The sequence below is a fragment of the Trichomycterus rosablanca genome, chromosome 12, assembly GCF_030014385.1.
Source record: "Trichomycterus rosablanca isolate fTriRos1 chromosome 12, fTriRos1.hap1, whole genome shotgun sequence".
Taxonomy (NCBI): Eukaryota; Metazoa; Chordata; class Actinopteri; order Siluriformes; family Trichomycteridae; genus Trichomycterus; species Trichomycterus rosablanca.
This window is the reverse complement of record NC_085999.1, coordinates 1089620-1108080: the sequence shown is the minus strand read 5'-3', so window position 1 is coordinate 1108080 and position 18461 is coordinate 1089620. Positions and strand designations below refer to the sequence as shown.

The 18461-nt window shown below is 42.9% G+C and overlaps 1 protein-coding gene across 7 annotated transcripts in view; it reads right to left on the bottom strand.

Moving 5' to 3' along the window:
* tns1b (tensin 1b) overlaps positions 1-18461 on the bottom strand; it is a 237564-nt gene that overhangs the window by 146126 nt on the left and 72977 nt on the right. For all 7 annotated transcript variants that reach the window (XM_063006574.1, XM_063006567.1, XM_063006573.1 and 4 more), the window contains exon 2: positions 14653-14767. In XM_063006574.1, coding sequence (XP_062862644.1) covers positions 14653-14767 — 115 coding nt within the window. The remainder of the gene's footprint in view (positions 1-14652; positions 14768-18461) is intronic.

Here is an 18461-nt window from a genome sequence, read left to right as displayed (position 1 = left end):
ACACCAGAGGTTGGTTCATCGGTGGTATTTAAAGCCTGGCATTACCCACCTACCACCAGCCACTAACCACTCAGGGCAAAGACCTCCAAAGATCCAGACTCTAGTAATATGATGGAAAGCTTTCTGTATTGACCTGCTCTCTGGGTGGAAACGATGGTGCTCGCATATTCCCTGTTGGTCAAAGCAAGCCAATTACATGAGTAATGCCAAGCTACCACTTACAGCGTCTTTAAAGTTTGCTGGGTTCATAAAGAAAGAAATAAACTGAACATAGATGAACTCTGGGGAGCAGCAAACTTTACCGGTTTGTTCTTTTAAGGTGCAGCACAGACTACAGAGACGATCACGTGTGTAGAGAAACACACTTTTACATCGATTTTGGATCCACAAAGGGACAAAATGCCTCAATACGTAACACACACATCAAACATTGTCAGCACTTGACAGCACAGAAAAATCTTTCACACTAGCAATCCTACGGCAATTCAGTTAGCAATCGGTTAGTCAAAATGTCCAAGATGTTCTGAGAATGTTCAACTATTAATGTAGCTGTGCTGTGTATTGTAGCTTCTATTTATTCTATCATTCGATTTATGAGTGTAATTTAATGACTGGCGTGAAATGTGGCTCCTTTCTTTAAAAATCCCTGAAATCTGTGATTTTTGAAAAACGAGGTCTGTAAAATTAAGCACATTTTCCTCTGAATTTAGTAGGGCCCTAATAACAAGCCTACAGAGGCCCCAGATTGGCTAGACAGAAATGCCAATCAGGGAAAATCAGCTTCCACTTAGCCAATCAAGCTCCCACAAATATCCTTCAAAGTCTTGTGAAAGGATCACACAGACGTCACTCGGTTTTAAAATGAAACGTCCAATAAGCTCACGGTCAGGTGTCCGAATACTTTTGGCCATATAACATACATTCCTGATTCTTAAGAAACGTCAAGCATCCTCACATGAACGCGGTCTTTGTTCCGTAAGTACATTTCAGCTTTAAAGTGGAACAGTAGCTGCTTATGGATAAGGTTTCCCTGGGTAAGAACCACATACACAGTAGACGTGAGTTCACAGTTGTCAGTTAGTGAATGAAGCTCCTGTGTTGGAAACATCCACTGATACACAGACAGTAAGATTCCAGGACCCACTGGGGCATCTCTCATCGACCTGCCCTTTTGCCCTCTTCAACACCGTCCTCCCGAACACGAAAACGCCCACGATGCTCGGTCAGCACACTGAACCCACTGTTCTCCACGTACGACGTGACATCTGACCCACAGAGGACCGAGAGGCCCTACAGCCGAGCCTGAAATCTCATGCCAAGGTGGTAAAATCCCCCCAAAAATCCTAGAACACGGATTCTGAGAATCTGATCGTCTAATGGGAATGGGGCTGGAGTCACCCCTCACAAAGAGACCCCCAGTTAATAAGTATTCAGACCCCTTGACTTTTTGCGGATGTTTTGCTATTCTTTGTGGTCCATCCACACCAAATCACCCATAATGCCAAAGAGAACGCATGTTTTTATAGTGTTATAACTTAAACTTATTTACAAAAGTATTCAGACCCTTAAATGTGGCACTCCCAGTTGTGATGTGGTTCATCCTGTTTCCTTTAATAATCCTTGACATGGTCTAGAACTCATCTGGAGTTCAACTCTTCCAATCTGAGTTGATCAGGGATATTTCAGAAAGGCCCGAGTCTGAGTCTATAAGATCCCACCAACTACACTGCATTGTTTTCTTTAGACAGCTCCTGCAATTAGGCGTCACCACTGTAAATTGGAATACCCGACCTGGTGCAGTTTTTATGCTGGATGCCCTTATTGACGCCACCATATTTCTATCTGGCTTTGGGACTGGATTAAAGTGCACCACATCGCATTGTCATGACAGAAAACCGAGCCACGACGTCCAAGGAGCTGTCTGAAGATCTCATCGATCAAATTTTGGCAAGGCAAAGATCAGGGCAAGGATGTAAAAACATGTAGGGTTCTGAGTTTTCCCAGAACCACAGAGGCTTCAATCATTTTTAAATTAAAGAATCTTGGCACATCTTTAACCATCCGGCTGTATTTGGCATCAGTAGAAGAAGGGGCTTGGTCAGGGAGGTAGGAAAAGTATGATGGCGAAATCGTAGAAAAAACCCCGGAAAAATTGTACACCTCAAAAATAAAGTCATAATATTTTGAGAATAAAGTCTTATAAGTGGCATTAATACCAGGAAAATACGCTATATTACGGTTGTGTTAAAATGAGGTTCTACTTTCGCATCAGTTTAACAAATATAGAAACCTCCTGCACATCAGCGCTTATTAGCATTAGGAAGCTGAAACGACTTATTTATTTAGACAATTAGTGTGTGGGAGCAAAGATGTTGTCGTTCGTCCGTGCATCTCTGACCTGGCCGGAATTAGCCAGCCTACTTTATCCTCGAAATATGAGGTGTGGATGGTGAACAGTCGTATATCTCGAATGAAACACACACGACAAACTTGAGAAGCGACTCCGCACCGGTCCGTTAAGGGCCCTCAGGTGGCGCAGTGTGATAATCCGCTACCACACCAGTGCCGAGATTCTGAGCTCCCGGGTTCGAATGTCGGGTCTGCTACCGGTCGACTGGGCGCCCCCTAATGCCTGCAGCAGACAAAACTGGCCTCCAGTCTGCTGGGTGGGAAAGACCAGACTAAGAGGATGGGGTTTTATACGTATATTTGAGTAACTTATAAATAGAAATAAACATTTTTTCACATATGTTACATATATGTCATTTAATACACATACAAGAGCATACATGTATACACATATATGTCGATATATGAAATTGTTCCAATTTATAAAAGGTTTCGTAAATAGTTTGCACAAATATGGGCGTATAGTTTATATATATATAAAAATTAGTGCTGTCAAAATTAACGCGTTAATTATTGCGATTAATTTGAAGTATTTAACGCGTTTTAAAAAATTAACGCAATTAACGCAGCTGGGCGTTTACTTCGGACCATCATGGCTAACGGTGGATTAAAATTGTGTTTTAGACGGGAAGTTTTACTTTAAAAAGTTGCCTGGTACATGAATTATTTTCATTCCTGCTCTTCCCTCTCTCTTCAGCCCTGTGTGCCTCCTTTCTCTGCGCGTGTATGTGTGCGCGCGCTCTCTGTATATGTACGCTCTCTCAGCCTGTGTTTTATGTGTGTATGTGCTCGCTCTCGCTTTACCCGAGTTTTCTCTCTCTCTCTGTGTGTGTGTGTGTGTGTGTTTAATCTTTCTTTACATTTATTTTGTGTGTGTGTTCCTGCTCTCTGTCGACTTATGGGATTCGAAAGTCTTCCTCATAAGTCTACTTACTTATGCATGTCTGTTATCTCCCTGTGTAATCGTCTTGCTCACTCTTCCCTGGATCATCTATGTGTATGCAGGCATTTGTACATACAGACAGGAAAGTAGTGAGTGTAATTAATAACAATTTACTAACATGTTTAAAACATCCTGTGCTTTCTATTTCATTTTCAATATGTCTGCTATTCAGTGGTGTTGCCAGCCTATAGTTATGTAGCCCTCAGACGATGATCCAGTCTATTTAGTGAGGTTCAAGCCTGTATAACGGCCTCAAAAGAAGAGGAGGATGTCTGTCTTCTTGTTGGGTTCTTCTGATACAGATACTGATAAAGTGGAAGAGTCCATAGAACAATGTCTGAACCACTATAAAGCAGAGCCCAAAATGGATATGGAGGGGTGTCCACTACAGTGGTGGTCAACAAGAGAAGGAGCAAAAGCAAGGCTGGCACCCATTGCACACAAATACCGGTCAACCCCTGCAACCACAGGAGAATCTTTAATGTTTAAAATTAAAAAGATACAATTAAACAAAAGTATTTAAATATACATATTATTCCATTGAGTTTATTTTACAATTAAATGTACATTATTAAAAGCTTCAGTATTAAGGAAAAATGCGATTAATCGCGATTAATTACAGCAAATTGTGCGATTAATTAGTTGGGGGTTTTTTTAATCGATCGGCAGCCCTAATAAAAATGTATATATTACATTTGCGTATGGGCTTAAACGCCATCAAGAGAAAGAACCCTACAGCCACTGTAAAAAAAAAAGTCCTGTGCAGAGTTGAAAGAACGCACACACAAACACTAACACACACACACACACACACACATTCCTATATGTTCTATTTATACATATATGTAGAAGGAATTTTCACATCATTAAAGGAGGACGGGGTATTTGGTTCTTGCAATAGCAAATCAGGGAGGAATGCAGGTTTTGGCACGGCTCCTGCCTTTCTTTTACACTGCCGGATGGTTAAATTAGCTCTCGTCTCATGCTGAACTGGGGGTGAAGCAGATGTGAATCAGCCTGGACGGATTATTACTTCACTTCAGCAGCCACATGTCTGAGCGTGGAAACGTATGGGGCGCAGGAGTGCGTGTGGGCCTTTTTATCCCAAAAAGCAGGTGCGCGTGTGAAGTTCCGTGACATGTAACATGTGTAAATCAGTCAGTGGAAGAAGTCCTTACATGTCACGGGATCAGGCTGAAACAGTATACCCGGTACACCACGTCCATGCTAAGCAATTATCTCTGGAATTTGCAAAAAACATGAAAACACTTCAAATAAAGGGGTCCAAAAATGTCATAATTACATATTAAAGAGGAAAAGCTTTATAATATATCCTTTATAATATTTAATATTTCACATTTCTACTTTAAAGAGACATGAAACACTAGATAAAGTAAGCATAAAAATACGTGATTGGCATTAACACTGTTTATGTTTGATTCTCCCAAATTCTTTACATTACACTGTAATAATATATAAATACTTGAATATTTACGGCTCTCTTAGGTTAGTATGATGAAGTGGAAATGATAATCCTGATAAACATCACTCTCACGCACTGTCTTAACTGCTTATCCAATCAGGGTCGCGGGGAGGTGCTGGAGCCAAGGCACACAGTAACACCCTGGACGGAACGCCAGTCCATCGCAGGGCACACACACACACACATACACACGAACACACCCTTTCACCTATAGGGCAATTCAGTGTCTCCAATTAACCTGACTGCATGTTTTTGGACTGTGGGAGGAAACCCACGCAGACACGGGGAGAACATGCAAACTCCACACAGAAAGGACCCGGACCGCCCTGCCTGGGGATCGAACCCAGGACCTTCTTGCTGTGAGGCGACATCATTAAAATGAAAAGATTTGAAGGATTTGAACTCACAATCATCCGACTGCTAGCCCAAAGCTCTTCCTACTAGGCTTAGTAAATACATTTTACTAACCTACTAGTCCTGGTACATTAATCATCATTATATCATTAGATTTGGATTTTTTTTTTTATTTGGATTGTTTTATAAGCACTAAGCAACATTTCTTGGCGTGTTACGCCCTGTTTGGGGTTTTTAGCTCTGCCTGGTCTTTCCTCAGTGACTCTATTACTTATTTTAGTGTTAAGTGAGGTGTAAGTGTTAAATAAGATTGATGATTCTTGTTATCTTTATACATGCTGAGAGTTTTTCCTATCAGAACAAGACTGAACCTTTTATAAACAAGAATTCAACCTTTTTAATAATTGAATGAATAATGAAACACTAAATGAAGTTAGCATTAAAAATACAAAATCATTTCCCACTCTAAAACACTTAACTGGTTTAACTGTCAATGAAACTAGATTATAAATTATAAGCTTTTTTAATTACGTTTTTTAAATAACTGTCTTAGCACAGCATGTAGCTTCATGATGTGGGTTGTCATGGTAAACCTACATTAGTTTACATTAACAAACGGTAACTAATCGCGTTTACTTTAGCGTCTGTTCATCAAAATGATCCAAACTAAATTTATATCAGTGTGTTCCATTATTAATAATCCATTATTTTGTAAATGTGTATAAATCCAAATTAAAGACGAGCACGGCAAATTGACGAATAACTCTGTTCAAACGAATCATTCTCGCTATGAATAACTCTGTTCAAACGAATCATTCTAGCCGTGAACGACTCTGTTCAAACGAATCATTCTCGCTATGAATAACTCTGTTCAAACGAATCATTCTCGTTATGAATAACTCTGTTCAAACGAATCATTCTCGCTATGAATAACTCTGTTCAAACGAATCATTCTCGCTATGAATAACTCTGTTCAAACGAATCATTCTCGTTATGAATAACTCTGTTCAAACGAATCATTCTCGCTATGAATAACTCTGTTCAAACGAATCATTCTCGCTATGAATAACTCTGTTCAAACGAATCATTCTCGCTATGAATAACTCTGTTCAAACGAATCATTCTCGTTATGAATAACTGTGTTCAAACGAATCATTCTCGCTATGAATAACTCTGTTCAAACGAATCATTCTCGTTATGAATAACTCTGTTCAAACGAATCATTCTCGTTATGAATAACTCTGTTCAAACGAATCATTCTAGCCGTGAACGACTCTGCTTAAACGAATCATTCTCGTTATGAATAACTCTGTTCAAACGAATCATTCTCGTTGCCATCAATAACTTGTTTCAAATGAATCAAACTCGCCATAAATTACTCTGTTTAAACGAAACATCTCCACATTAATAACTCTGTTCAAACGAATCATTCTATAGATGAATAACTCCGGACTAGTAACCAGAAGGTTGCCGGTTCAAGCCCCACCACTGCCAGGTTGCCATTGTTGGGCCCTTGAGCAAGGCCCTTAACCCTCAATTGCTCAGATTGTATACCGTCACAGTACTGTAAGTCGCTTTGAATAAAAGCGTCTGCTAAATGCCAAAAATGTAAATGTAAATGTTGTGAACGACTATGTTCAAACGAATCATTCTCGCCGTGAACGACTGTTTAAATGAATCATCCTCCACATAAATAACTCCGTTCAAACGAATCATTCTCGCCATAAATGACTCTGTCCAAACGACTCACCCTCGACATAAATAACTTTTTGAAGAAACGTATGTTGTTCAAGTAAAACTACCAAAATCAAAACGTTTCCTAAAGTCATGTCAGAAAAAGCTTTAAATTATATATAATAAAAGCAAACTAGTGCTATCATCTGTACATGTTGAATTGCAGGTCATAGCAACAAGCTACACGATCACGTCTCTACATAATTACAGGTGTAAAAAACACAACACGTCGACGAGCTCCGGTGAACTTTGTTATACTTGTGGAATGACTTCATGGATTCGACGCTTCAGGCTCCCCGCTGGCACTCGGTCATGATGCGATGCGGGTAAACCTGAGGTTTAAAAGCCCCTCGAGCTGTTTGGAAACGATTCGCTTATGTTTTTATGTTACACTTGGGATTTGAGCAATGACTTCATGTGATGCAAGTCGTTTCTCTGTAAAAACATCTCACATAACGTTTTCTCATGATACACACACACACACACGCGTGCAAAACGTTTTGCTACGCATGGGGCCTGAGGTCAGCTCCTTCAGCATCCGAGGAAAGAGAAAGAGAAGGAGAAGAACTTCCATATTGGGTGTGAATGTACACGCCGGGACCCGTGCCTGCCTTTGCCTTGTTAGGAAGTTCAGGTCTACGGTGTCGGTGTGTAAACACAGCCGGACTGGAACGGGAATTTGGGAAGGGGGAGGAAGGAGGGGATGAAGCGAGGACTACATGAGAAAGGAGTTGAAGCGAGGGGTGGAGGGGGTGTGGAAAACAGCAAGCTGGTTCAAATCTGATTCATGGGCAAAAGAATGTTTCACAACGGGAAGGGTGGACAGGCATTTCCCGAGCTGAAGGTTCGGAACATTTGGAACGTTTGGTCAGTAATCCCGGAGGACTGGGTGGGGTTGGGATACACACACAGCAGCAGCAGTGGGATTTCTCTTCTCGTATCAAGCTTGCAGCTCAGAAATATACAAACCAAACAAGAGCGAACGGATGCTTATTTTCCACACGCATGCCTAATACTCTCCGAGCATTCTGCCAAACCAGTGTTTAGAGTTTTAAGCATCTCTGTGAATATGATTCATCAGCAGTGCATGTTTTAAAGCAGTGCAGCCGCATGAAACAGCGGTTCTCAACCCCAGGCTTAGGACATTACTTGGGGTTGCCAAGTAGAGAGATGTAGATGCATAATTATTATAATGTTATGTTATGGCACGTACAGTGTTTTGGGCTATCAACTAAAAGGTTGAGAGTTCGAATCCCAGCTCTGCTATGCAGCCACTGTTGGGCCCTCTCTGCTCCAAGGTAGTACAACTGACCCTGCACTCTGACCCCGGCTTCCACACAAGCATTTCATTGTACTGTACACATGTACACTGATCAGCCATAACATTAAAACCACCTCCTTGTCTCTACTCTCACTGTCCATTTTATCAGCTCCACTTACCATACAGAAGCACTTTGTAGTTCTACAATTACTGACTGTAGTCCATCTGTTTCTCTACATGCTTTGTTACCCCCTTTCACCCTGTTCTTCAATGGTCAGGACCCCCACAGGACCACCACAGAGCAGGTATTATTTAGGTGGTGGATGATTCTCAGCACTGCAGTGACACTGACATGGTGCTGGTGTGTTAGTGTGTGTTGTGCTGGTATGAGTGGATCAGACACAGCAGCGCTGCTGGAGTTTTTAAACACCTCACTGTCACTGCTGGACTGAGAATCGTCCACCAACCAAAAATATCCAGCCAACAGCGCCCCGTGGGCAGCGTCCTGTGACCACTGATGAAGGTCTAGAAGATGAGCGACTCAAACAGCAGCAATAAGATGAGCGATCGTCTCTGACTTTACATCTACAAGGTGGACCAACTAGGTAGGAGTGTTTGTTAGAGTGGACAGTGAGTGGACACGGTATTTAAAAACTCCAGCAGTGCTGAAGACACACACTAACACACCACCACCATGTCAGTGTCACTGCAGTGCTGAGAATCATCCACCACCTAAATAATACCTGCTCTGTGGTGGTCCTGTGGGGGTCCTGACCATTGAAGAACAGCATGAAAGCAGGCAGTATGTAGAGAAACAGATGGACTACAGTCAGTAATTGTAGAACTACAAAGTGCTTCTATATGGTAAGTGGAGCTGATAAAATGGACAGTGAGTGTAGAAACAAGGAGGTGGTTTTAATGTTATGACTGATCGGCGTATGTATATATGATAAATGAAGGGTTAAGAGCCTTGCTAAAGGGCCCAACAGTGGCTGCATGGCAGAGCTGGGATTCAACCCACAGTCTTCCAAATGCTAGTCCAAAGTTCTACCTACTACGCTTAGAATGTCCAATCTAAATAAACTGTACTAACCTACACTGGTGCTTGTACACAAATCATCATTACACTGGTAAATTTGGATTTTTTTCCAGCTGTTTTGTAGGCGCTCAGCATCTGTTTCTCAGCGTTTTACACCCTGTTTGGGATGTTTAGCCCTGCCTGGTCCTCCTCAGCGCCTCTGTTGCTTGTTGTTAGTGTTTAGTGAGGTGTAAGTGTTAAGTAAATGTTATCTTCATTCAGAACAAGATAAGCTGTGATATCCTGAACCTGCGATGCTCATCTGGTGCACATTTACAGAAGGACCACGCCATTCCGTGCGTCCTCTTCTAATTCCAGTTTAAGCGCTGCGTAAATCACAACCGCGACTGCAGGAACAGCTGGACGCACACCCGGGCGTAACGTTTACGGTGAATTGAGTGTAAGTGATTTACGAAAAGAGCAGCGGGCGGCCGAGCAGGCCGAGAATGTTTGTCCTGTGATGACCGGTTTTAATATACGGATGTGTCCCAAAAAATGTAAATACACTTTAACACAAAAACATCTGCATAAAACGATTTATACAGACGTCAAAGGGCGGCTGTAAGTCATGTCTGACTTCTGCAATCGCATTTGGTGCTCAAAGTGGTCACTACTGGAGCTGGATAATCTGCTAGCACACCAGCATCGAGATTCTGAGCTCCCGGGTTTAAATCTCAGCTCTGCTGAGTGGGAAAAGACCGAACTAAAGGCGTGGGGGTTTTAACACTGTGTAAGGATCTCAGTTGTAAGGACCACCTGTACAGAAAGTGGAGGAGCACAAGGATTGGGCGTGGCACTCGGTACGTGAAACCAACCTCACACGCAAATCAATTAAGATACGGGTGAATAAGAGTGGATTGGTGGACTGTGCTATGCTATGCTATGCTAAATTGGGAGAAATGGGAGGTAAAATGGGAGTAATGGTAGAAAAATATGGTAAATTGGGAGAAAAAGGGGTGAAATGGGAGAAAAATGTGGTAAATTGGGAGAAAAATGGGAGAAATGGGAAGAAAATATGGTAAATTGGGAGAAAAGGGGGTAAAATGAATAAAAAGATCATCAAAACATCCAGACCATTACCATTAACATCCAGACGCTTCTGATTTCGGTGAACTAACACATGAGCAATGTCAGTTACAGCGACAACAGGGTTTGATCTACTGGACATTACTATGGTATACCACATCCTATAGGATTCCCCACAGGTAGAACTTGAGGGGTGTTAAGTCAGGGGAACGAGGAGGAAATTTAACAGCACATGTCATTGAGTCTTATAATACTACATATTGCCTTCATAAATCATTTCAGATTTCAAAAAGGGGCAGAAATAACCTTTATTAAAGTGTGTATAGATTTTTGGGCCCCTCTGTATCATTCAGGACTCCTGCCTGCATTTCCCTTTCACATGCTGCCACCTAGCGGCACAAATTATTACCAACACGATATAAAAAGAAAACATTTTATGTATTTATTTATTTATTAGGATTTGAAGGTGATGTTTTCCACTTTGGTTCCATTCATGACAGGACAAGTTAGTTCAGATTACCCATGATTCATTGATTTTTGTCCACCACCACCGATTTCGTATCTCCAGTTCACCCCACTTACACGGATTTGTACTGTGTCAGGAAACCCACACAGACAAGAGGAGAACATGCCAAATCCACACAGAAAGGACCCGAATCAGTCCACGGCTACAGTGCTACCCACCGAGCCACCGTGCTGCCGAACATGCTCCGAGCAATCAAAATGTGTGTGATTTAAAACGCACCCAAATCAGGTGTGTTAGAAAAGCAAGTGTATTAAATCAATCAAATATGTATAATAATTAATTTGCTTTGAAGTTTGGTTTCATAAAGTTTGACAGGTTTGGTGTAGAGGATCCTTAGCAGCCGACAGACCCAACCACGATTATTCTATGGATTCAGAAAGTATTCAGACCCCTGTTTGCACACTTACGTTCTGGATTCAATTTTAAATGCATTCAGCTGATATTTATACATTTATTTTACCTTTGACGAATATTTTTTCATTTCATTTCCATCAAGCACTTTATCTCGGTCAGGATTAGGGTTTGAGCCACCCTTCCCTCCCTCAGACATAGCCAATCATGTAGTGTAGATTTAAACCCAGATCACAGCACTAGTGGGCCGGTAACAGACTGTGAGGCCACCCGAGCGCCCTGACAAATAAAAGTAGTACATAAAAAATAAGCTATAAAAGGTTCCAAACTAGGGGTGTGTGGCTCCGGCCCTGGAGGTCTGGGGTCTGGGCAGCCTGGTGCCCTCATGTTTGTCAGATTTGCTGGTTTTTGGACAGGTTGTTTTAATGTGATTTTAAACAGAAATTCAGGTTGACAGATCTTAAATTGCAATTCTACCAATCGAGCACACGGTGGCGGTGTTGCGTTAGTATTTATATGGACACAAGTATCGGGACACCTTTCTAATTTTAAATTAATGTGTTTCAGACACAACAACTGCAAACAGGTGTGATAATAAATCCTGTTCCAGCATGAGCGAGCTCTATAAAGACGTGAAGAAAAGTTCAGCGTCCCGCACAGAACCCTGAGCTCAGCATCACTCAACAGCTCTGGGATGAACCGGAACATCGACTGAGGCTCTCTTATCCAGCATGGGCACAAATTCCCACACACAGACACACTCCAAACATCATAAACATCACACAGACGTCGCTCTGTTTTAATACAGTTTGCTTTTGACCCGGGACGTCCGACAAGCTCACGATCAGGCGTCTGAATACTTTGATTAAGGTACTGGACTAATAATCATAAGGTTGCTAGTTCGAGCCCCACATTCTTCAGGTCGGATTGTATATGGTGTTTTACACTCGGCGGTGGTGAAGCGAGAGCAGCTCTCGGAGATCCGGTGTGTGTGTGTGTGTGTGTGTGTGTGTGTGTTTGGCCCGGGGACAGAAAACACGGCATGATTTCCACACCGCGCCCCCGTCCTGGAACATGAGCTCATCTGTTTGTTTTCATTCCAGCGCGGGTCTGCTGTTAGCTCTCGTTTATCGTCTCGCTGCTTTAAACACACGCCCGCGTGAGATCTGTGTGTAAAAATTAGCCGTTACGCTGTTTTGATAGCACGGCTCGTGGCGCTGCTCGCTTTTCTTCCAAAATTAGCAAAAAAACGCCACACACGTGTAGCTTCAGACTTTCCTTATTGAGTGAGAAAAGCGCTCGCCCCGGCGGGTCACCTTTAGCAAACTGAAATAAGATACGGCGTCAGGGTGAAAGTGTGCACACACGCGGCTAACGCATTTATTTAAACACACACACACACACACTTCCTGTACACACACGCGTTACATAAGCTACACCGCTAATCCCGTCCTTCACTGGGACTCAAAGCTACGGCTGCTCCGCTCCAGCTGCATTAGCGAAATGAGAAGGAGGGTCGATGTCGCCCCTCGTATCCCCCCGCTGACAGATGCTAACAGATGTGTACAGATGTGTACGGGTCGACCTGTCCTGACCTCAGTAGCATTAGGTTAATTAGCCTAGCAGTGATGCTGCAGGTCTTTGGACGTGTGCAAGGAAATCCACACAGACACGAGGAGAACATGCAAACCCCACACAGGAAGGTCCCAGGGAATCGAACCCAGGACCTTCTGTCTTTCTGTCTGTGAGGTGCCGCCCAGCTTTTACATTCAAACCCAAAGTGAACTCATACAGCTAAACACACTGCACACACACACACACACACACACACACACACACCAGACACACACTGGACACACACAACGAACACAGTTAAAGAAAACAGACACACACACACACACACATCAAACACCAGACACACACACACGCACACTGGACACCAGACACACACACCGGACACACGCTGGACACACACAACGGACACAGTTATAGAAAACAGACACACACACACATCAAACACCACACAAACACACCGAACACCAGGCACACACACACACACACACACACACACACTGGACACTTCTCTAGAAAACAGACACACACACACACACACACACACTGCACACACACACACACACACACACACACACACTGGACACCGGACACACACACACCAGACACTGTTCTAGAAAACAGACACACACTGAATCCTCATGATGGAATGTAGCACACACACACACACACACACACACACCTCACAGCAGTCACACCGAGGACACACACGTGATTATAAAAACACAGTGAGCATGTGATTGTGGAATGTTTGTTAATGAAGTGGAGTGGACACGAGACTCTGGACCAAGGTCATCCAGAAAACTTTTGGTGACGGAGAGCACCGCCGATCGTACACCGATACTGAAATACTCGCTCAGTTTACCACGGTAATTAATCAAATAAATCTCAGATTAATTCATGTGCAGTATGCTAGATCTCACTTGTTCCTGATTACATGTGTGAGATGGACGATGATCAGAAGGTGTCCGGTGAAATCTGGACGCTGCAGGCGTCTCTAGAGGTTTACGCTAACGTCTCCCACAGCTGTTTTTTATTATTATTATTATATTATTGTTATTATTGTTATTATTATTATTAATTATTATCATTATTATTATTAATTATTATTAGTATTATTGTTATTATTATTATTAATTATTATTATTATTATTATTATAGGGCAGTGGTAGCCTAGCGGTTAAGGTATTGGAAGGTTGCTGATTCAAGTCCCACCACTGCCAGGTTGACACTGTTGGGCCCCTGAGCAAGGCCCTTAACCCTCAATTGCTTGACTTGTATACTGTCACAACTGTAACTCGCTTTGGACAAAGGCGTCTGCTAAATGCCGGAAATGTAAATATTATTATTATTATTATTATTATTATTATTATTATTGCTATTATATTACTTAATATTTATTTTATCATTGTTTTTGTTCTATTATTATTATCATCATTATTTCTATGATTATTATTAATATAATACTTATCATATTAATAATTAATATAATCAAATTATTAAATATTACTAATACACTAATAATAATAATAATAAAAGTGATAAAATATTTATTAAGTATTATAATAGCAATAATAATAATAATAAAAATATAATAATTAGGGGTGAGAATTCTCTGTACTGTGTGCAGATGGAGGAGAAAATGTGAGCAGTTGTTTGGTAAAGCACATGATGTGTAGCTCGGGCCAGGATAACAGAGAGAGGGGCAGTGCCAGGCTCAAACACACACGGGACACACCGAGCTCATATCTGACCCAACACGTGTTTCCAGTGAAATCCGCCAGATTTCCAATACAAGTCATGTGACATTCCAAATAATAAGAGGATGGCACCAGTACTGATACCTCGAGATGTAGATGCCCTCTCAATCCCCCCCCCCCCCCCAAAAACAACCCTGGGTAAGGGTGGCACTGACCTCTGCAGATGAGCCCCTCCTTGCTGAGCGTCTGTTTGCACACGCCGCAGTGTTTACTCTTCTTAAACGTCTTCACCCGGAACGTGTGGGAATGGGCCGCCTCCAAATCCTCCGGCTACAACACAAGCAGAGAAGAATTAGAGCAGATTCACTCACTCATTCATTTATTCATTGTCTGTTTTACCACAGCCAGTCCATCACAGGACACACACACACACTGAACCTAACTGCACGTCTTTGTGCTGTGGGAGGAAACCGGAGCACCCGGAGGAAACCCACCCACACACTGTCTTGTGTAACTCTGTCTTGTCTTTTGTTATATTAAACAGTATTAGAAACATCTCTGCGTGTGTGTCCGCCACTCTTGTCCCGTCTAGCCCCAAAACGTTACAGCGGTTCGATTTTCTACTTTATTATATGAATTGGAAGACAGTGAATCAAAAGACAGAACTAAATATCCTAATACAGAAACGCAGAATGTATTTATTTATTTTATTTTATTTTATTTTATTTTTTATTATCGTCACATGAGGGCATTTTATGCCCAGCTTCGTGCAGTACGTGGAAGCTCCAGATGAGCCGGGCAAAGACCTAAAGCATTTCTACAGATCCTGAACCTCTATGAACTCACGTGTGTGCGTGTGTGTGTGTGTGTGTGTGTGTGTGTGTGTGTGTGTGTGTGTGTGTGGCATTTCTGTGCAGCTCGTCGCAAGAACTCCTGGACGTTAACGGGCCGAGACTGAGCAGGAAATCTCACTGTCTGGTTCTCATCGGGTCTGTGTGTAACTCCTCGCCCTCTCTCTCTACACAGACGCATTTCCCATCATGCTACACTCTCGAGAAGAGGGTGTGTCTAAATTCTGAGATCCCTTAAAATGCTCCTACTGAGGCACCTTAATTCTGAGTGATGATCTGACTGAATAACGAGGGAGCGTCCGACGCCTCCTCAGCGCTGAAGATCAATCCCAGCATGGATGAATGACTCTGTTCGGCTGCTCCCATTAGGGGGCGCTACAGCCAATCAAGTCCACATGTTCGATTCGGCACAGTTTTCACACCAGACCCGAAAACTCCTATTTATCAGGGCTTGTGACCTGCACTTAGGGTGCACTGATGTGTCCCCACAATAGTTAGGTCCATGTAACCCCATGCACCTTGAAATAGAGATGAAATACTACTGGGGGAATTGGATATGACTACACTGGGAGACAGATTGGGGGTAAAGAGCCTGGGCCTGGGACAACCTGCCAAAAAAATGCCTTAGCATTGATGCGCACCTTATATCTGGTGTTCCGTATTTGGGGAAACTGAAACGCTGACGTTTTTCCCAGCGCATTTTGATTTACTGGTTTAAATGGGAGGTGTGGTGTGAGCCAAAAAAAAAAAAAAGGGGACGGGTGTTTAACTCCCTCCATTACCTGCCCCCCAGATCTTAACTCCAGCAACTCAGAACGACCTGAGAGGGCCCGGACTCTCTCCAAAAACACAAAAAAATACAACCCCCTCCAGCCGCTGTGTTTCCTTTCACAGCGCCACTATTCTTCCACGCACAAAACATCACCCGGCAGGGGTACCCGACCTCTGACCCCATCATCCCGCTCCATCCACTCGGACAAGCCCAGGATTTCTGACCCCCCATAAAGCTCCCGAAATGAGATCTTGGGAACCAAACTTGTGGGGGGGTGATCAATCGATTAGCTCGGATTAGCGTTCTGTGCTACACGGCTGGTATGGTACACCAGCCGTACTGCATAGTTCCCAAGGACTGTAGGAACCAAGCTCCCAAATCTGGACGTCTACATAGAGGGCTAAGGTACGTTGTCAAGGGCTCAGTCCACCCAGATCACAGACTCACCCCCCTTCCATCAGACAATATTGTGTTGGTCCCCCTTTTGCTGCCAAAACAGCCCTGACCCGTCGAGGCATGGACTCCACTAGACCCCTGAAGGTGTGCTGTGGTATCTGGCACCGAGATGTCAGCAGCAGATCCTTTAACTCCTCTAAGTTGTGAGGTGGGGCCTCCATGGATCGGACTTGTCTGTCCAGCACGTCCCACAGATGCTCGATTGGATCGAGATCTGGTGAATTCGGAGGCCGGCCGAGTCAACACCTCAAACTGGTTGTTGTGCTCTTCAAACCGTTCCATGGCATGAAAGAGGCCACAGATATCAGGGAACGTCTCCATCAGAGGGTGAACATGGTCTGCAACAATGCTCAAAGTAGCCCCCACATGGATGGCAGGACCCGAGGTTTCCCAGCAGAACGTCGCCCGAAGCATCACACTGCCTCCGCCGGCTTTCTGTCAATGGTCATAATGTTATGCCCGTTCAGTGTATATTTATTGCTGCTGGTCTCTCATCATATATGTAAGAGAACTGAATTAAACTATGCTAAAGCTACTCAGTCCACCAACTAACTCATTGTTAAAATCGGGTCAAAGCTGAAAAACTCCATTCACAAAAAAATAGAACTAATTAATTTACACCAACTGCACTTAGTACCATCAAGTCCCGGGTCACTTAAAGCGTCCGTATTGTCGGTACAGTTTTTACGCTGGATGCTTCTCCTGACCCGATCCTCCTATTTATCTGGGCTTGGGACTTGCACTTAGGGTGCACTGGTGTGTCCCCACAATGGCGAGGTCCATATAACCCCATACATCTTCTGTATTCGTGAGTCCAGCTCACGAATTCCGGGATTCAAACCCTTGGAACTCAGGTTCTTTACCATTACACCACACCAGCACCCCAGCAGCAGTGTCGCTCTAACCATAACGCCACACCAGCTCGCAAAAAAAACCCACCACATTTATTAAATAATCCATAATAAAGTAGTATCTAGCAAGAAGTAAAACCATAAAGTGTCTATTTATAGACAAACACTGGTTATAAAAGAAACAGAAGGGGTTCGTGATGCTCAGCGTGGAAGCTGGATTAAAGGGAGTCTCGGGTTCCAGGAAAAACGATCCAGCTGCATGTAAGAGTTTAAACCAGATATAAACCAACAGAACTGCAGGAATAATAACCATCATTAAGCTTATTTACAGCTTTAACTAAACTATACGATCAAAAGTATTCGGACGCCTGTTCGTGAGCTTGTCGGACGTCCTATTTCAAAAACAAGCGTTATTAAAACAGAGCGACGTCTGTGTGATCTTTCTGAGAAGCTTCTTAGTATGCAGTGTCTCTGTGTGTTGGAATTTGTGCCCATGTTGGATAAGAAAGCCTCAGTCGGTGTTCCGGTTCATCCCAGAGCTGTTGAGTGGGTTCTGTGCAGGACACTGGAGCTTTTCTTTGTGTCTTTATAGGGTTACTATAACCTCCAGAATTTAAATTATAACCCATAATAAACATACATTTGTGTAGGCAGAACAACAGCCTGTAGCAAGCAGCCAGGTTTATCTACAATTTATTACCCAACACTGCAATTTACGAAGAGAAATTACAGGAATTTACAGGAACTTGGAAGCTTCACAGCATTTGTTTCGGGTTCAGAAAAGTGGGATTATAATCGGTAAATAAATACATTTACATTTTACATTTTCGGCATTTAGCAGACGCTCTTATCCAGAGCGACTTACAGAAGTGCTTCCATAGTAAACATTACCTTACTCTAGTTTAAGTAAGCAACAGTCCAAGAACACAAATCTGCTAAAACCTGTTAGAACCAAAGTGTTTGTTTGGAACGATCTTGTCATGTTGGCTACATGAGCAGAGAAGGTCAGCTGGTTATCCAGGACGACACCAAGGCTTCTTACATTATCAGCTGGTCTGATCTGGGAGTCATCAAGAGAGATGACTAGGTCCTGG